At 44.8% G+C, this 20,828-nt stretch overlaps 1 protein-coding gene across 1 annotated transcript in view; it reads right to left on the minus strand.

The window, feature by feature from the left end:
- Window positions 1-4,205: 4,205 nt before the first annotated feature.
- The window catches only part of PELI2 (pellino E3 ubiquitin protein ligase family member 2), a 132,187-nt gene continuing 115,564 nt past the window's right edge, over window positions 4,206-20,828 (minus strand). The window contains exons 4-6 of the mRNA XM_080926105.1: window positions 11,284-11,478; window positions 9,397-9,585; window positions 4,206-5,863 (exon numbers count right to left, since the gene is read on the minus strand). Of these exons, the coding sequence (XP_080782231.1) occupies window positions 5,297-5,863; window positions 9,397-9,585; window positions 11,284-11,478 (951 nt within the window). The 3' untranslated portion in view covers window positions 4,206-5,296. The remainder of the gene's footprint in view (window positions 5,864-9,396; window positions 9,586-11,283; window positions 11,479-20,828) is intronic.

A 20,828-nucleotide genomic window follows, 5' to 3' on the forward strand; every position in this document is an offset into this window, starting at 1 on the left:
CTCTGTCCTCCTATCTCGGAAAGGGGATTAGGACTCCCGAGTTCCAACCTCCTGCCAAAGTTCTGTGGTGGTCTTCTCTAGTTATCCCAGTAGATGTAAAGCAGGGTTGTGCGGTTTTAATTTGCATTCCCCAGGGGCTAATGATGTTGAACAAATCTCATGCGTTTATTGGACATTTGTGTACGGGGGGTGGGGGAGGGAGAAACAACTTTGACATTTTTTTAGTGGTCTTGTGTTCTTAGTGGAAGTTCTTACTCAGGCTTAGTTCAGCTTCCTTGTGAGACCTGTGGCCACCAGATATTACCTCCATTTTGTGAGCTGTCTTTTTCCTGGTGACGGTTTCATTCTGTGCACAGGAGTTTTTAATTTTGATGAAACTCAACGTGTTCCTGACTCATTCTCTTGCATTTCATGGCTGTACCAGTGAAGAAACGGCTGACTGGTTTAAAGTCACTCGAGTTGACGGTTTTTCCTCTAAGAGCTCCACCGTTCTGCCCTTTTACCCACTGATTTTTTTTTTATTATAAGACCCCCAATGAAGTATGAGTCTTAATTCCATTCTTCTGCATGAAGATACCCAGTGGCCCTTGATCTATTTTTAACCCCTCCCCCACACACTCATACTGAATGAATTCCAGCACACGTGCTGATGTGACATCTCAAATTTGATGAAAAGTGAACATGTTTCTTGTACAAAAGGCTGTTTGCATTCTTTTTTTTTTAAATGAAAATTCTATTTCCCTCAACAATAACTGTAACCTTTGAATATCAATTTGAATAGAAAGAAAAGTACCACCAATGCAAGTCTTTTCTTACGACAGACTTGCTAGTTCAAGGCTTGAAGGCTCGCACACCACTCTTGCTGTTAAGAGGGAAGACATAGACTATCGCAAAAGCAGCCGCACAATTGTAGCGATTACGAGTAAGACCCACTAATTCTACAGCCAGGTCCAGTTCTCCTAGGAGCTGCATTTATTTGACAGTGAAAAAATGTCACAAGAAATGGTAAAATAAGCACCAACCGAGTTTCCTTAATAAAGTGGAGTTTAATAAAATAATCTGAGAGATTTCAGAACACAGATTAAGAATGCGGTGTGTGGAGTATAACGAAACAGTAGCTGTCTGCTTGGGATCCAGGTGGAAGCTCCAGAAATGTACACACAAGATCTGTGTTTGCATCCATGTTCCCCAATGTCCCCGTGACACCAGTGATAACAAGAGTCTGATGACAACTTACAAACGTGGTGAAATTCGTTTAATAGCTTTTGAAGATTTTTTTTCCTGTAAAATGGCTTGTATTTCCACAGGTACAAGAGTGAAGAAATAAATCTTTCAATTTGACATGAAATATAAAAGAACAGATTTTTACAAATATAGCCATAAAATGTAACAGCTCATAACACTATACATGGTAAATATGACCAGCCCCCTAACTTCTAGATTATTTAACATAGAGAAGCAATCTGTGATCTCATCTTAAAAGGCAGAACATCCTTCTCAGCATGCTCGTTTTTTGTTTAGAAAGTTAAGCAGACCCGGAAAATACATTTGTTTCCCTACTGCTCACTAGGGAGTTGTGAGGGCAGACGTTTGTGAGGCTGTATTACTAAAATGTGCTGACAGAACAACTGTGTTTACTGCTTCAGGAATGCTTAGCTTCCTTCACAAACATCCTCACGTCATCTCATCGGCCTTGGGTTATGAGGCAAAGGCTAGAGCTGCGATCTATGCTCACCACCACAGGCGCTCAGACCCTCAGTCCACAAGGCAGAGCTCTGGGATCCTGAGACTGACAGGTCTGGGGACAGAATGGCATCTGATGAAATCAAGGTCCTGGGGCTTGAATTTCCACTCGTAGAGACTCAGCACTGAGAATGGCATGACTATCCACCTCTTGTGCACGCCTAAAGAACAGCTCTGAAGAAGAAAAGCAGGGAGTGAAACCAGGGAACAACCATTGGTACACGTAAGTAGAACATGTGTACCCTAAACACTTAAAAGGGTTCATAAATCCATCCTGAGCTCTTACTTGCAGAGACTGGTAAGCAAAATTAGGGGACCTTGCTGCTTTATGGGGAGTTCTTTACTCTCCAAAATACAGTATATGCAATAACTTAAAATGACTTCCCTATTAGTACTGGAAAACAAATTCTACTACAATTACATTTATGCCGGACGTGGCATACTTCTGCACCTAGATTAGCTTGTCTCCTTAATGGAGTCCCTATGTTTTCCAAATGGCTTTCTCCTTTCTCTACACCCTAACCCTGAAAGTCTATAACCAGTTATATCACGTGGCTTCCCTGAGGCACAAAGGTACCAAACCCTATAATTAACTATTGAGGAATGCTATAAATATGCTCTATTTATATTAAAGGATTTTAATTCTTTTGGGCCACAGAAGTACGGGGATTGGGAAGGACTCAGAAAGCATAATATTCACTCTGCAGTGTGAGCTGTAGCCCTTTCTGCGAAGACTGAACGAAATCAGAGAAATGTGGAGAGCCACAGTGTGCATGACCCAGCAGCACCGTTTATTAATAATAATAAAAACACTAGAAAAATACTCAGAGCCATATCCCATTCACTCTGATTTTTTTTTGTAAGAAATTGACACAAACAACTGAAAAAAATATCATCTATGGACGCATGTATGTCACTTCTGGAAGCCTATTGAAAAAGCTACTGGCCGGGCCGTGACCAGGATGAGCAGTTGGTGAGTTCCTTATGTACAAGTGGGAGGAGGTTTGGGATTCATCCTTCATGTAATGGCAGCCAAACCCGAACACACAGAGTTGACCTTGGAGAAGTTTCCCTTTCCCAACTGTATCATTCTACTTGGATGAACTGGAGTTCTTCATTCTCCAAGAACTAAACCATTCTCAACCTTGAAAACCTTTCCCCAGTAGAAAGTGATGTATCAGAAGCTGTCCTAGTCGGCATGGCTGCCTTTTCAGGGCCGGGGGATGGGGTGTTGCGGGGGTGGGGGACAGAACCTCACCTGGAAACCAAAGAAAAAGCTACAAGGGGCCCTACCGCAACTGAAGAGCCCGTGGTTTATTTCAGCTTGCACTTGAGCTGAGTTTGCAATGTTATGACCTCTAAGGATGGGATGCTTGCCTTATTCGAAGGTGTATGTTGTGCACAGAACTACCCCACAGAGTTCTTGACACAGAGAGGCCTGGTATCAGAGTGAACTTCCTTGAAAAAAAAAGTTGGTTTTTTGTTTGTTTTGTTTCTGATAGGTGAAATTTAACCTTACTGGGCATAAGACTGTTTATCTTAGAAGATAATCACAGGCTATTGAGAATCCGAAAACTATGCATTTCCATAGAATGAGAGGTGGGGTGGAGTGGGGAGGAAAACCAGCGATGGAAACTCTGGCTGCACCAGATGGCACCCTGTAGGTTTCTCTAGAAAGTTCCTCTCCCTCTCTATTTCATTTTTCCCCCCTGTAGGTAAGCTATGTAGAACACAGGGAACTACCAGTAAAAAGACTGTTGTTGGATTTTCACACCATAAATATAATTAAAACAAAAAAAAATCTCTCTTAATACAAACAGTCTCCAAGGGAAAAAATAAAGGTATGTTTAACATGATAGGTAAATCCAGCATACTGAGTCAAAGTAAGCAGCAGCACTAACAGAGGAATTTAATAGAACTGTTTTGCTTTCAGGAAAAAACCACTCAAATAGGTTTAATTTGCTGAAAATAGGCAAAATATCTGCTAACAGGCAAGATATGGAAAGACCAATTCAAGTATGGTTATGTCATAATCATATAAATTATTTGTATTTACAAAAGCTAATACAGACAGCTGAAATCTGTTGATGGTCCATCTGAGCAGATGTTAATTTAACTAAAGATTTTCTCCCTGGGAATGGGGTGGAATGCAGCTAATAACAAGTGTCTCTCCGTGCTGACATTTTGGGAGCCACAGATATTACTGGCACCAAGCACAGGAAACAAATATTCAGGCATTATTAATCAATGTCAGAGGAAACTGAAAGAGAGGGCCAGTGCAGGTCAACACTTCTGATTCAATGATTCCTCAGTAAACACTCAGTTGCTCTCTCAAAATTAGGAATCTCAAACGGCCTCTGCAGGCACTCAGTGTTCCACGTACCTAATGATCACATTTAGATTGTCTTATTTGCAAACACTTAAAAAAAAAAAAAAAAAAAAAAAAAAAACTTATGAGGCTCCTTAAAGTAACAGGGGAGGTGACAAATGGTGGGAAGGTGGGGGACAGAAATGACAATGTCACTGTTGCTTGTTGCTTCTGGGCTTACAATGTTTTGGCTTTCCTAAGCAGAAGGAAAACATTGTGAAGCGTCAGCAAGTGGTTTTAGAAAAGTAAAAGTGTATTTTAAATCCCACTTGGGCCTTAAGTTTTCTGGTGTACAGGTAAAACTGGTAGTAGAGTATCTAGGGCACGCCTGCTGCTGTCAACAGAGGCCACAGCCCCGCACACTGCATGTCCACCACGGCCACCCTCTTAGTTCATGGGCTCAACTATCAACCAACCGACCAACCAGTCAATCACTTTTTGACCTGTAAGATGAGGGACAGAGACAGCACAGGCTAAGCAAGAGTAACAGGGCAGACTGAAACCAAGGGAGAAATTCTTTGTTTGATATGCCACCTGTCTGAAGGACGTGTATGCAAGTGAATTCCACTGAAGTCAAACTAAAACAGTATACGGATACTCTCTTCCACCCAAAGCAAAAAAAATAAAATAAATAGAGTGAGAAAAAGTTGCGGATTTCAAGACAAGAGCAAGGGCTATGCCTCCTGTCCACGGGTGTTTGTGGCAGGGTCGATAGAGCTGGCCCTTTGGTATTGGGTCAGATTCTGGTCACTGTCAAGTATTCCCAGACACTGAACATCACAAGATGTGTGACACCTGTGCCACACGGCTCTGCAGGCTGTGTTCTAAGAGACCTCAGTTGAGTACACTTCTTCTACATTTGTAAAATCTTACCCAAGGTTACAAAGGGGCGGGGGATCTGGTTAAGAACCTAAAGTTAAAAATAACAGCATGGCAGTTGAAATCCAATTATTACACAGGCATTAAGATTTAATCAGGCAGACCTCAGTGATGCTGCTGTTCTGAGCATGCAAAACACAGTGGTATCTGTCAACACCTGCCGTATTTCATCACTAGCCCCCCCTGTCGTCCCAACGCAGTCTGCCTTCCTCTTAACAAACAGCATTACAAAAAGGTAGAATCTACAGTTAGTGGCAAAATCTTCACAGTAACTGATTAAGGACATGTAGATGGCTGTCCAGGGTGTCAGTCCACTGGACCTTGGAAAATCAGTTTGATGCAGTTCTGTTCGCCAACCAGCTGCGTGGCACAGAATGGACAGGCAGCGTGGAATGCGTGGGTTCCGTGGGGCAGCGGGATCTGTGACCAGTATTTTGCAGACTTCTCTGAACAGACGTGCCCGCAGGGGGTGAAGGCGTGAGTTGGGGGTCCTGCATCGACATAAAATCCTGCCTCACAGCCCAGCCAGAGAGGGACATAGGGGCCCACAGTCCTGCACATGGGACACTCCCTCTCATTGGCTTCGGTGTCGCTCCGGTGGCCCCAGCTGTGGTAACCGTGCACATGGCCGCAGCTCAGGTATGCCCAGGGCTGCTTCTCCTCCACCACTTCCTTCCTGTTGATGCTGGGGAAGGCCAGTGTGTTGAGGCCCACGGGACACTGGGGTCGGGCTGCGTTGATCTCCTGCCGGAGGGCTTCAATGTGCTTCTGAGTCGGAGCGTGGAAGAGGCCGTCTGCGGTTCTCCAGAGAAGAGTGGCCCCGCACAGGTCAATCAGGGAGCCGTCTTGCAGGACATTGGTCTCACTTTCCACCTACGACAGGTTTAACAGATACATCTTTAAAAGCAAAATCCTATGAACCGTGGGGGGAAGGGCACCCCAACATTCTTCACTCAGTAGGTAGAAAAGCAGAAAACACAGAAGTAACACGTCCGACCAAGAGGTGCATGGCAATTAACACCCTCCCCAAGCCTCGGTACCTTTATATGTCTGGAGCGCAACTCAGAGCACAAGGTGCTGAGCTCTTTAAGTTGATTAGTGCAGTGGTTACCTTAAGAGTCCTATAAACACTACATTTTCATTTTTAAAGTTTTATGCTGGTAATATACCCCTAGACCTCGAGAGGGATAAAAGTTGTCCTGCCAGTGAACATCCATGCTCCTGCCGCAGCATAGCATCCAACACATCCTAGGCGACCCTTGGCTGCACAGGCCTTGATCCATCTTCCATCCATCTCTCCTAAGGTCCAAGGTGAAAGCCTTCCTGAACAAGCCTGTTTTCCTAGGACGTGTGTGCCTATATGGGCGGGTAACAGGTCAGGCACAGTCAGCAGGACTCTCAATACGACTTGTGCCAGATGCATGCTAAGCCCTGAGGGAGCGAGACCAACAAAACAGAACCTTGTTCCTCAGGAGTGTGAGCAGGAGCATGCCTGGAGCCAGGAGAGGTAAATGAAGCACTGACCCACTGACCTACTGACCCACTGACCCACAATGGCTGACAGCAGACTCTGGGGGCTCTTGGCCCCTTGTAGGTGTGTGAGCTTGGGGTGGTTACTGAAGTATACTGCCATCCTCTCCTTTCTTTAGACTGCAGAAGGTGGCTGCGACCGTGAGATAAACTAAAACAGTGGAGCCCTGGTCCGAGGTCTGGCACGTGGTAAACACTGTTTGTCACTGTTATTTGATGAAGACAGGCTAGGGTGGGTTCTGAAGGGATTCCTTCTGAATGGAGATTTGGAAAAGATGTCTGGAGCCGGGGGAGGGTGATAAGACTATCACACCAGAGAGGTGTAATTACCCTAGGTACGGGGTTGACAAAATTGCTCACAGGGCCCTTGGGAACTGAACAGGCTGGGAACTCTGGGTTCTGACACAATACGAGGCAACAGGCCCAGGCTGCGTGGCTGGGAGGGGGCATAGTGGAGAGGTCTTGGTGCCAAAAGAGAATCAGTGTGTCTTTCGGTAGCTCACATCTAGTTGCACAGTGGATGGACTGGGGGAGGGGAGTGCGGGGCGGTTGGCACAGGTCCTCTCTGTAGGCAGAGTTTGGGCGCACCACATACAGCAAACAGTATCTGTGGTACCAGACAAAGCGTTAGAGCTCTTGATTTGCGGCAGAAACATGTCCGCAATTTGATTTAGATCTAAGTCATGTTACTGATGGGCACCAACTTCAAAATTTGTCTGGGCTGGGGAGACGGTTCAGTTGGTAAAGCATTTGCCTAGCATGCAGGAGAACCTGAGCTCAGAAGCCATGGGAGAAGGCCGCGTGTGGTACTGTGTCCTTATCATCAGAGACAAGGCTCTCTGGGAATCACTAGCTAGCCATCTTAGCCTATTGTGCTAGGCGCTGTCTAAAAAAGGCAGACAGTTCCCGAGGAACAATACTGGAGATTGTCCTGTTGTCTCTGCACGTGCTCGCGCGTGCACACACACACACACACACACACACACACACACACACACACACACATACCTCACATCACCACCACCTAAGTTTGGAGCTGATTTTTTTTTGGCAACCCTGGCAAAAGTCTACAGTACACACACTATTGCCCAAGCTGTATTGCAATAACCCAAGAGGCTAAGAAACCCATATGGTGACATGCTCACAGGACAGTCTTACCGGGTATGCTTTATTTAACCTTCTTATTCCTTGCAGGGGATTGGGTGCAAGTCCTTACTCAGGATGGGTAATGAAATTACTATCTTCCCACACCTCGGCTTGAGAGGGTCTCACTATAGAGACAATCTGTACTCTCAACCGGCCTGCCTCCACCTCCCAAGTACTATTTAGAGACAAGGGCTACTTGTGCCCGGCTCAGTGTCTGACTTTTATTCACACAGGTAGCAACGGCTCAAGTGTGGTCCAGTTCAGGTGAGCACCGAGCTCAGCACTCTGTGGTACTGGGTGGAGTTCTAACCAGATTTGGGATCTCAGTAGTGGCCACCTTCTAACTCCGAGACTCGGGGCAATATTTAACTTTCATGTGTTACTTCTCTTCATAGATAAGGTGAGGGAATTCTGCCTCCTGCAGAGGGCTCTGGTGGAGGCTGATAAGCTGAATGCTTGGTAAAGGATGCTAATGTACTGTCTGCACCCCTGTGTCGTCTTCTGGCACTGTAATGATTAATCACAAGCCAGTTGAGCTAGGGCAATTTTATATAAATTATGGGCTCACCAGAAACATTTTTGTAAGGAAATTGTTTTCATGTTTCCTGTCCTATTAATAATGTCTTAAGAAGTATTCAGATAAAACAGAGTTTGCCTGCTTTTCTCAGAAAATGGTTTTCATTTGTATTCATTAGACACTGAGAAAGGGTGGCTTTACTGTAAGAAGAGGCCCTTCCGTGGTGTGAAACACAGGGAATGAGAAGGGACTCGCTAGAAGCCTCAGGTGGAGAACAGCAAACACTCCATCAGGCCCTTCCTTCCTCCACCCTGGAAACATCTGGTTGCCACTTTCATCTCTGCAGCCCATATAATGTTCCCTCCCCACTCCACATACACAGACACCACACCACACACACACACACACACACACACACACACTACACCACACACAGAGACACATACAGACACACACACCACACACAGAGACACATAGGTGTGCGCGTACACACACACATGCACACACACCCTGTATGCTTTGTCTTTGGTTGTTTGGGAAATGCCTTCTTTTCTATAATCTACAAAAGGCACCTGTTCCCCCTCTAGCATCTATGCCACAAGTGGAAGTGAGCCTCTTCAGGGCCTGGGCCACAGCTACGTCACCATCAGGAACCTTGGACATGACTGACAACCAGAAAGGGAAACTGAGGCACCTGTTTCAAGGATTGGTGGTGACACTTCTGAGAACAGGTCACCGTGGGGACAGGAATGATGACAAGTAGAATAGCTTACCGCTGTCTGGGGTGAGCAACATCGAGAATGCAATTAACTTCTAACTATAAAACTAAGGGGGGTGGGGAATGCCAGCTTAATTATTTCTTTGTTTTAGACCAGATCTAATTTAAACATTTCAGCCACTGCCTGGCACTGCTTGGGGTTTTTCTGACTCAGTAAAGTATTATAAGGAGAGACGAATTCCTCAATAAAAGACGTAATAAGGGACTGTCTTCTCACGACGGTCAGGAGTGAAAAATAACACACCTGCACACAGAAAAGGCCAGCTCCCAGGAAAAGATAGCCAGACCCCTCCAACTCTCCGGAGCTCATGGGGTTGTTTCCGGACCAGAAAATGGCGCATTCCGCCCTGCACCAAGGTTCAGAGCTTTATCAGTGGGGAAGTGGCAGGCACCATGAGGCACCTGCCCGCATTTTCCACAGCAGAGCCCACTCACCAGCTTTCCTCTCTGCTGGGCCGACCTGGTCTCTCTCAAGGTGTACACGTCTCCACAGACAGAGATCTCTCTCCAGACTCCAGGCTGGGATTCCTCCGTGAAGCCTCCCTGGGGGTGCATCACCAGGACACCGTTGGTGGTGAGCCCGTCCATGTGTCCGTCAGGGTTTTTCCATTTTGCTGCTTTCTCCTGGAGAACACCACAGAGCAGAAAAGGCTTGGTAAAGGAACACGTACGGAAAGGAGGACTGACTCCAGAGGACGCTAAGACACAGCGGAAGCTAGTCGGACACAGCGGTGCATGGGTCCTTTAATGCTAGCTCTTGGGAGGCAGAAGAAGGTGGTTCTCTGATTTCTAGGCCAGCCTGGTGTACAGAGTGAGTTACAGGACAGCCAGGGCTACACAGAGAGACCCTGCACTGAGAAACAAAGTGCACGGCAGAGGTGGGAGAGAGGTGAGGGATCTCAGTGCCTATTTAATGCTGAAAACTGTAGGAAAATATGCTGGCCTGACATCAGGATTGGTGGGAAGCTGTCGGAAAGGTTCATCTCTGGCCACCTGCTACGTTCTCCTCAGGACTTTATACACACCCGGGGACCTGACCTCCAGACAGTGAGATTCTCCTTCCCTGTGTCAAGCCTGAATTCTAAGCCTTCGCTTCTGCCTGCTCTTACCCACGTACCTACAACTTTTGTACATGCGCTCACGACCTGGATACGGAAAGAAACGTAATATTCTATAAAGTACTTTTTATTAGTGGTTCAGAATTAAGACAAAAAAAAATTAAGCCAATAATTTAGGAGCCAGTGTGCTTCCATGCAAAATGCTGTGCCTGTCCCCTACGGCAGACAGTGATGGGACAGACTGCTCAGGCTGCGCGCTGCTTTGATGCCCGTCCTGTTTCCTGGTGACAGAGCTCATATTTTGTCCACGAGGCAGGGCAGGGAGGATCAAAGCCGTGCTTAGTGCAAACCCATCCGAGCAGTCCCAGGCTTCCTAATGCCCCATGGCACAGGCGAAGGCGGCACACTCAGAAACAAACCACTTCCCTCTCCTCTTAACTCCCAAACGCCAGCAAAGACACTGGGAAAGACAGAAGGAGCCCGGCCCAAGATGTCACAGGACCACTACATCAACCTGTGCTGGACCAGCCTTCCATGGTACATCCTGTCATGTGGGACAATATATTTTATGATCCTTTAGGTCACAATAGGCAATTACCCTCTGCAGCACTATTCTGATTCAAGAGGTATTTGTATCAAGACAGTATAGTCACTAAAGCTTTTTTTTTTTTTTTTTTTTTTTTTTTTTAAATCAAGATACCCCACAAGGGAAGGGCTTTCTCTTTGTTACGGCATACCACACAAAGGATGGAATACAGCAAACATTCGCCTTTCAGTAAACATTTAGTTCACTAACAGTTTCTTTCCTTTGTGCTCTCAAGAGCTAAATTTGGCCACTTACTTTTCCCTTTGAAATAAAGCTCTCAATTTCACCATTAAGTGTGCTATACATAATTCTAGCATATACTCCTTCACTATCATCACTGTACATTCTAACTGGCACTGCACACACAACAAATATTGAGTAATCTAACACATCTGTCTCTTCATTGAGGCATCATCTCCCTATGCAGTACAGGCTGGCCTTGAACTTACAGGGCTGGGTGTATGTGGCCAGGCTTCAAATTATCCTCAGGTCTTTACCACTGTCTTCTCAGGCTGTTCTGAAAACTAAAATGTCAAAAAAAAAAAAAAAAAAAAAAAAAAAAAATCCAACCATAACCTTCATTCCAAGCAACCTCCCCCCAAGTTAAGTAACTCCATCACAGGGGTGGGGGTGGGGCTGGAACCTCTGTGTATCTATGGATATAGTCAGAGTACTTACTCCAAGAAATATGTTTTTGGAAGAATCAAATCCTGCTGCAAATATACGTGCTGTGTATGGCTCGTTCCTGTCGCACACGATCCTGCAGGCGAACCTAGAGATGGTGCTCTGTGTGATCTGGGCATCGTCATTTTGACCGCCGGAAACCGTGTCTGTGACCACGAAGTCGATGGGGCTTTCTGTGGACCTGCCCACCTGAGGAAACCCAAATCGTTTCAAAACACACATGAAAAACATTGCACTCACAGGAACCCTGGGAACTTCACTGTCTTTGCTTAGTCAACTGTATGTCCTTCCTTGTTATCGAAGAGAGAAACTGTGGTAAATAACAATTTCTTTTCCAAAAATCCGTTACGTTTTATCCTGCTACCAAGAGTTAATGAGATCTACACGCCCCACCTTGCCAGCCCCACATGCCCTGTGTGTCTGTGTGCAGACCGACATGCACACAGAGGCCAGAAGACAACCCTAGTTGTCATCTTCAAAGATGCTGTCTACTTCCTGATACAGACTCTCAGTGCCTGCCGTTCACCAGCTGCGGTAAGCCTCCTGTGTCTGCCTCCCAGCACTGACACTACAGACACACATCACTACTCTTGGTATTTTTGGAGGGATCTGGGACTTGAACTTAGGTCCTCATGCTTGAGAGGTAAGTAGTTTACCAACTGAGCTATTTCCTCAGCCTGAGATGGGTGTGTATAAATGCTCACAGTACTGCCGCTCTAATGCTATGACTGAATTCCTTGATCTTACTCACTCTGTTTACTGCAACATTACGTCGGTTAGTCTACCCATCTCAGACATCACGAGAAAGCTCAATTTTCTATTCTTGGAGAATGATGTTGGACTTTCTATCTCGATCCACTTGAAAATCTTATTTTTACAGCCAATCTACTCTTTGTTTTCTATTTTCAGAGGAATCAGACCTTTAAAGAAACAAGGAACTCTTTGCTTGGTGGACTCCCTGGGTCAGAGTCCATGACTCACACACAGCACGACACAAACAAAGCCCTTCTTACCCTGAGGAAGAGGGACAAAGCTGGCTGCCATCGCTCAGTCAACCTAAAAACAGGGGACAGGGGCTTATCCTAGTCAGCCCAAAGCTTGGAATATGAGTGAAGAAAAAAATTAAAAAGCTATTCTTAGCACTTCATGAATGGATTAAAAAGAAACCTCTCTGAGGAAGTCTGAAAGTTGCTACCAATACCACAGTGTCTTCCTTTCCTTGGTAAGACAAAACTGCCAAGAGATTATATTTCATAAGAATCTTACAGAGTTCTAACAGAGCCTTTCCCATTCAGTACATCCCACTTAAACAGGCTCTGCTTTCCTCTGTGAACCAGAAGACACACTTGCTTATGAACTGGAAAATCCTCAGGATGGGATATTAAACATTTATGTGCTGATGCTCCTATGTGTTTGCCTGGAGACACTGCAAAACGTGGCCTTCAACCAAAACCATTTACATGAAGATGAAGACTCCCCCACTAAATGCATCACTAATGCCTTCGCCTGACGACAAGCCTGGGTCAGAAGCTGCTAGTGGGAGGAACACATGGGCCCTGACACGTATGCAACATAAGGCCATGAAAATCAATTTCCAAGGTGCTTTTATTCTCACTGTGAATTCTGCTTGAGAGATAAGCAATGTAAAATACACTTTTTTTTTTTTTAAAAAAGGAAGATCCAAATGAATAAAGTAAAAAGAAGAGGTCTTGTATCATATAGCACTGCACGCTTCTGAGGGGGTGTCACTAAGTCTTTTGTAAATTTGTTCTGTATGTCCTCATGCACTGACTAACCCGGGAAAGCCAACAGATGTCTATTTCCTCTTGTTTTTAAATGACCTTTAATTCCTTGTTCTAATGACACGTGCCTGGGACAAATGAATTACTGGTTCCACTGAAATCCATCAACTTGAGCAGACATACGCTGCACAGCTGTGTGCATCTCAGGCTTAGAAAACGTGCAACCTGCTTAATAGAATTTTACATTAGAGATACCATGAAACCATACCGTCTAATTCATCTTTCTAGGGTTGTGTAACCATCCCTCTGCTGGGTTTGTGCTCTACTGACCGACAGAGCTCTGAGACTTTTTGTTGTTGTTGTTAAACTTGAAACTACTTACTAACAAATTTAAAAAATAAGTTTCATATATGCACAGTTCAAAATGAAAATGTACAATAAAAATGCACAGACTGGAAGCGTAGCTCCTTTCCTGTTAAAACAGTTCACATTTGCTATTTTATGCACATCTACCATGTGCTTTAGTTATATGCTCTGCCCGTCCTTCATCAGCCTCTCCTGGAATCCTCTCCATACCCCCATCCCAACACTCAGCTTCCGAACACCGTTTTTCTTAAACTGGAGTCCAGTTACTGACGTCCACATGTGCACTGGTGCAGGGCATAGCCCACCTAGTGGGGTCACCAACCTCAAAGAAAACTAACCCTTCCTTCTCCAGCCGTCAGACGCTGTCACCTGCTCTACAGAGAGAGTGGGCACCTTGTTAGCGCCTCTCGCATCCACAGAGGAATGACTGACTAGTTTGACCTTGTGTAGGTCTTGTGGAAGGAAGCTCTAAGTTTCTTTTCTTCTTTTAAGTTTTACTTTTTAAAAGAAAGGCTAATCAACAGATGCCTCAAATATTTAATAAGTATAGAAACATAAAAAGGAGAAAATACAAGTTTCTTTAAACTCGGCATCATACCTCACCCCGAACTTTTATTCTAAAATATGTTTAGGGGTGAAGTAAATGTGAGAAACCCTGCACTTTTCCTGGCCACATCACAAAACCCAAAGCCCGGGCTCTAACGTCCATCAGTCTTGAGAAGAGAGGGGGGGGCTTCACACACACATTTCTAAGGTAAAAGCCACTGTACTTATAAAGTGCCACACACTGCAGGCAAGGGATGTGCAACTGAGGCCACTTCCCAGCCCCACCCCTGCAGGTCCCTCCAGGAGTGCAACATTGTGACCTTCCCCCAAGTCACTAAATTCAGGTCCCATGATTCAACTGAAATTGACTTTAAAGAGCTTCGATTTTATTTCAACTGAAGCATCCTGCCAGGTTCAGTTATTTAAGCTCTTATCTGGCTGGCGATGTTATGATTTATCACCTCACCTCCGATTGCACCTTATCCCCGGGGCACTAGTACCATTTTCTCCTTTAAGACACAAGCCTCATATTGCTTTTGTCGGCAAAGAAATTTCAGCGTCTTTCTTATTAAAAGGCCGGTTGGTGTGGGCAACCTGCCGTCCGTCTTCTCTTCTGTTGGATCGGTCCCCTCTTCTCTTACAGGCAGTTATTCGGACAAGCTGGGAAGCCTCTGAGTTTCATCTGACAGCTGAGCGGTACGCAAGCCAAGATGCTTCTGAATTCGCAGAGTGTTGGAATTCGGGGAATGGCTGGAGTGACAACCTCATTCGCCATACTCGATGCTTTACATAATCAACGTGTGTTTGTGGAAGGGGCCCAAGAAGACACCGCCAAAGTGGTACAAAGGCCTCCCATTTCTCCTCTCCCTCCTTCTATCTACGTATTTTCTCACCCCCCCCCCAATCTGACACTGAAGAATCGTGGCTATCTAGGAGACCCCTCTCAGAGGTGCCTCGGATGTCGAGGGACTCGTGGCTCTGCTCTGATTGCCTCCCCTGAATCATCACTCACTTCCTTCGTTTTGGGTCCTGCGCTCATCAAAATACACTCTGTGGCTCCTTGAGCTGTGGTTAAAGGCACAGATGGGTTCTGGGTTCTGCGAAAGAGTTTAGCCTGTCACTGATAACCTTAAAAAATACAATAAAAATGAGTCTTAGATAAATGACTCTTGCCTTAGTCCATCTGAAATGCTCTAAAAGTTTCCATAGCTACTCTTGGAACCTTCTCCTGCCACCAAGCATCCCGCTGCCAGCACAGTGAGCACAGACCCCCTGGATGTCTGCCTTAGGAAAGCTCTCCTGTCTGCCTGCACCTCCAGCTCACACTCACCAGTAACCGCCTTGGAAAACCACATCCCTCCTCAGCCCAGGCCAGCTGGCATCCTGCCCCTCTCCCTTCTGGGGGTCAATACACTGTTAATCCCAGGCTGCAAACATGAACACATCTGCCCCTGGTGTTTATCCTTCAAATACCTTCAGCTCCTCCCCCTCTCGTCTCTCCCATCAAATCTCCTTCAGCAGCTCCAAGTTCTGACTCTTCTGGGAGAAGAGTCCACTACTTAGCAGATCCAACCTATCCTATGCCTACTGAGCATCTCTGGTGTGACTTGCTCTGAACCAAAACTTAGACCCTGCAGCCCTTCTCTGGATGGAAATGGCTGCCACACAATTAGTTCAAATCTAAAAATCAAGCCCAACAACTGTCCTTTGTCTTCCTGTGGTCCCTCTGTACAACCTTGCCACTGTAGCTCCCGAACATACTTAAGTACTAACATTTTCCCCTTTTTGACTCTAGTTTGTTTATCTAGCTCAAAACACTCCTGATGGTCTTAGGAATCCTCAGCCATAAATTAATGCTTGCTGATACTTTATAGTTGTTGATTCTGCTACTGAGTGATGTCTCAGTTCCCAAGATCATCGGAAATCTGTCTTTTCCTATGGTCAAGACCCAGAGGTTGAGACCCAGAGGTTGAGAGCCTTCTTTGCAGGTGACAGCATCTTACTCTTCTCATCTGTTTCCCTCCCCTCACTGCCTTCCTGCTTGCCTCTGTTCCTGTCTTGGAGCTCTGGCAACTCTATCCTTGACCTGGAATGTCTGCTGATAGGTGGGTGGTCTATCTGCCTTCTTGGTCTTACTTGATTACATGCAGTGTTGGGGACAGAAATGGACCGTGTTCTCCATGCAAACTGAGTCACATCTCTAGCTCTTTGTCCTCTATCAGACATAGCAGACACTCTATATCTATACCTTCACGATATAAAGATGATGGGAGGATTCTAATGGTGAGCCAACTTTGTGAAAACACACACACACACACACACACACACACACACACACACACACACATGGGAGGGGGGGAAATCTACATAGTAAGACCCTGTTCAAAGAAAATAAAGCAGAACTCCTAACATGATTCTTTGTTTAATACACAGCATCTCTCTCTCTCTCTCTCTCTCTCTCTCTCTCTCTCTCTCTCTCTCTCTCTGTGTGTGTGTGTGTGTGTGTGTGTGTGTGTGTGTACACATATACAGGAAAATTTCCAAAAGTAACAGTAAAGCACCTAAGTTAGGTGAGTCTTCTGGCCTTATAGGCAGAGCACACCTGGTCCTTTGTCTCCTCTGAGTGACAGGGCAAGGCACCTGAGGCTCCTCTGACTCACTCAGCCTTGTTTTACTTTCTTGCTGAGAGCTTCTTTATTTTCTTTCTTCACTTATTCCAACCCTAGGAAGCAACTACTAAGATCCTGCTTGCTTTTATGAATTCAAGCTCTGCCATCTCTAAACCCCTAAATCCATACCTAGCCCTGACTGTTCATGCAGACACTCTATAAACACACATGCAACCCTGACTGACGTTAACGGGGATGGCTGAAGAATGCAGCCTATGCTGAGGGCCGCCCTTACGTAAGACCATGAATGCTGCCAATACTGTTTGCCAATAGTAAGACTTTGAACACGATTATTAGGAGGAGAAAAAGTTGGGCATGGAGTTGTATGCCTTTATCCCAGCACCCAGAAGGCAGACAGAGGTGGATCTCTGTGAGTTCATACCTGCCCGGTGAACACAGGGAGAGCCTGTTCAGTAGGGCTGGAGAGTTAGCAGTTGAGAGCACTTGCTGTTCATCCAGAGGTTGATGAACTTAAACTTGGTTCCTGGCACCCACAGAAGACAGCTCACAACCTTCTGTAACTCCAGTTCAGATCTAATCCCTCTCCTGGCCTCTGCAGCCACCTGCATACAGATGGCATAGATGCCCACAGAGAGAAACGTTCAAAAAACAAAAGTCAGATTATTTCAGGAAAAACCACCAGTGGCATGTTTTCTTCAGAAACTTAGTCTTCTTTGTCTTGATGTTGGTGCTGTGTGGATAACACAGATTTCCTTCTGCCAGTGCCAAGTCTGACCTCAGTGAAGGCTGCTCTTTCCTTAAAAAAATTGTGAGTTTTCAGGTTCAAAATTTAGAGGCTATAAAAAAATCAGTATTTTTTTTTCTGTTTATGTAAGCAAGGGGTTGTATGAGTACATGGTTGTGTGTGTGGGTGTGTGTGGAGGGGAGCGTGTTGCAGGGGTGTGTGCATGTGTGTAGGAGGAGGGCAGAGTGTGAGTGTGTGTGTGTGTGTGTGTGCTCACATGTGTGTTCATGTGTATGTGTGCATGCGTGTATGTGGGACAGAGGAGAGATGACTGAGGGGTGTGCATGTAAAGGCACCGTGTGGAGGTTAGAGGACAACTTGCCTGAGTTGGTTCTCTCTAACCTTGTAGCTTCTGGGAATTAGACTTGGGTCATTAGGTTGGATGACAAATGCCTTTACCATCTGGGCCCATTTGCTAATTCTCTTCACCTTATCTGGAGGATTTCTTGCTAATTCTGGAGCCCTACCAACCTGGCAAGACTGGCTGGCCAAGGAGCTCTTGGATCTGCCCAAATTTCTTCCATAATAAAACAAAGCTGTTAAGATGACACTTCCATCCCACTGTGATGACCTCTGTGGAGATGGGGCCACTAGTGACAAGCACTGTGGGGCTTCAAGGTGAGTCCACATTGCACCCTCAGCATTGCCACATATTGGTGGTGAAAAAAAAAAAACATCGATTTTATTAGAGTTTGATTTTTTTTTTTTACTACTATGACAAAACGAGGCACTCAGAAATTAACTGAAAAAAAATCCAACTGCATCTTTAATTCACTCTGACAAGGGAAGGGCACGAAGAAGTCTGTACTCGTCATTAAAGGATGCTGCATGGCTGCGGGGAAATCACTCAAGATTCTCCTTAAAGGAGTGCTCTGGCTCACACTCCGGCACCTGCCTAACCACTTCTCATGGGGCAGGCAGTGCGCTGTTGATTTAAGGTTGGGAAAGTATCAGATGCAACTGTCAAACAGTCACGACCCTCTTAGTTATAGCTGAGAACGCTTCCAGCCCACTTGTAGTAAAAGGGCTTTGCAAATGAAAACGTACACTTTCCCTGAGCGTTAAACATCATTATAGTAAGTCCCATAACAATACTGACAGGACGTACGTGCCATTCATGGCATAGCATGAGCCATTCAGGTATCACACAGAATGGCGCAGAGAGTGGAGCTCCTGTTAATACTGTGTATAAATGACAGAGACCTTGCTTCTGAGTCTGAACTTCTAAGCCTGCATTTATGGCCATGTCTGTTCTTCAGTGTGCAGCTCCCGAGAACAGCTTACCTCCACATGGGCCCTGAACCTGCACACCACATCATACTCCTTCCTTCACTACTACTGCCTAGCTAGCTGCCTACACGGTGTTTCATTCACCATTTTAGAGACTGTTAGTGTTCTTAAGAAGTATTGCAGTCATTCAGTAACACCAATTTAATAGCATACTTAATGTAATATTTAGCATTATTGCCTGTATTTAATACCATGACTTGTTTGACATTTGACAGTAAGCAATCCTAATACTAACAGTATGACTTACTATACACTGTCACATTGATATTCGCTCCACCAATCTGTTTTGGGCTCTGAGTCTGTCTTCAGAGCTTTGCTTTTGTTCAGCACGATGGCCTTGCCAGGGCTCCAGTATATTTCTGGACTGGAACTTCTGGCATGGGCCCCAACTGGTTATTTCTTAAGCAATGCTTTCAGCAAGAGCTTTGTAAAATATCCTGCTGCCCATACGAAAAGATATCCCTGGGATAAGTTTGTGGGAAGAGAAAATCTTTCACTTGGAAGTTGAGTCCAAGTGTGTGAACAGTTCGGTTTTTTTCACAGCCTTCCCCAAACCTCTGCCCCACAGAGATTACATCAGTTTATAAAGCATAGGAGATTTGCCTATCTCTCTTGTATTTTTGACAAGTCTTTGGATTCCTTTTCTAATCTAGCAAGAGAAAAGAAATGTTCCTTATCTAATCAAAATTACATATCCTTTTTTTTTCGGGGGGGGGGGTAGACGACATACAGTGGATTTTCTTATTTTAAAGAGCTATTTAATGCCCTTTAAAAGGAACTGCTGTTACAGTCTCTGATGGTATGTCAACTCCACTGTGTGCATTTTTCTTGGTCCTTTTTAGGAGTATCTCATCTTCTGGGGTCTCAACTAATTATGACATGAGCTGTAAATATTTCTCCCATTTGCCACTTGCCTTTTACTTTATTATATTTTGGCTATAAAGAAACTTACCTAAAACACAAAACATAATTTATTTTATGTTTTGTGGGGATAATTCAGAATTAGGCAGTTTTAACTTGGGTAATTTATATAGTAATCACTTAATTAAAAAAAAAACCTGACCACTTAATCATTCGGAATTTTATAGTGTTAGATTGTAAAGAAGTTTTCTTCCTCAGACAGCCAGTTACATCAATTTTGATCTTAAATTTTAGTCAAACAGCTTATAAAGACAAATATGTCTCCAAATTTTGAGGATAGAGAAAGGAGATACTTCTAACAGAAACTGGTTCTTCTTTTTAGTCAGAGGTTGTGCACGATAGAGCTTTCTGGTCTACCCACTCTACCTACGCTGAAGTTCATGCTTACCTTAGTTTTTTCATTAAAAAATGTGAACCAAGAATCTTTGTGGTTAAGTCATAATATTTCATATTCATTAATCATTTATGCACTGGACGGTTTACGTCCCTGGTGCTACTGTGACGTTGCCCTGTACAGATACTGCTATGATTCAGTGCTGTCCAGAAGCCATTTCTACACAAGTTATCAGTGCTGCATTTCCAATTACTAACAGCAAAGGGGCTCTGACATGAGCTCACCTGTGCTTAGTGGTTTTTAAAACACAGCTACTGGCCACTTACAGTTCTCTTTCTGACAACTGTCCCTGCTTTGCTCTTGCTCTTCTGTACAGTTTGGGGAAAATGGATGCAGGATGAAGACCCACCTCTGGCATCTGGATTTGCTATCTTGAGCCCCCACTTTAGCTCTTGTTTCCGACATTTATAAGGAAGTCACACTGTGCCAAAACAAAGCCCTCCGCTCCATCTGCTAACCCACCTTCCCACTTTGACACATGAAATCACCTCAGCTCCCTCCGAGGCTCACCTCTTCCTTCGTGTCTATCTGAGTCCATGTTAAAGCTTTCTGTTGATTATTAAGTACTGAATCTCCGATGCATTTTCTAACTCCTTTCTGTTCAGCTTCATTGATGGTTTTCTCCTTCTTTCCTTCTGCTTTTGTTTGGTTTACTTCTAGACTCTGTAATATGCCATCAACCTTTCCTTTACTCAGCCTATAACTTTCTTAAGGTCAAGGAGCTTAAGCATTTAATAATCTGACTACCAATGTTTATCTCCTTAACATTTAATTATGAAAGCACTTACTATTTGCATTTTCTAGAAGACAGTAAGACACTGACCACATCACATCTGGAAGACTCCAGTATTTTTATGTCTTCCTTG

The sequence above is a fragment of the Micromys minutus genome (genome assembly GCF_963924665.1).
Source record: "Micromys minutus genome assembly, chromosome: 12".
In the NCBI taxonomy this organism is placed as follows: domain Eukaryota; kingdom Metazoa; phylum Chordata; class Mammalia; order Rodentia; family Muridae; genus Micromys; species Micromys minutus.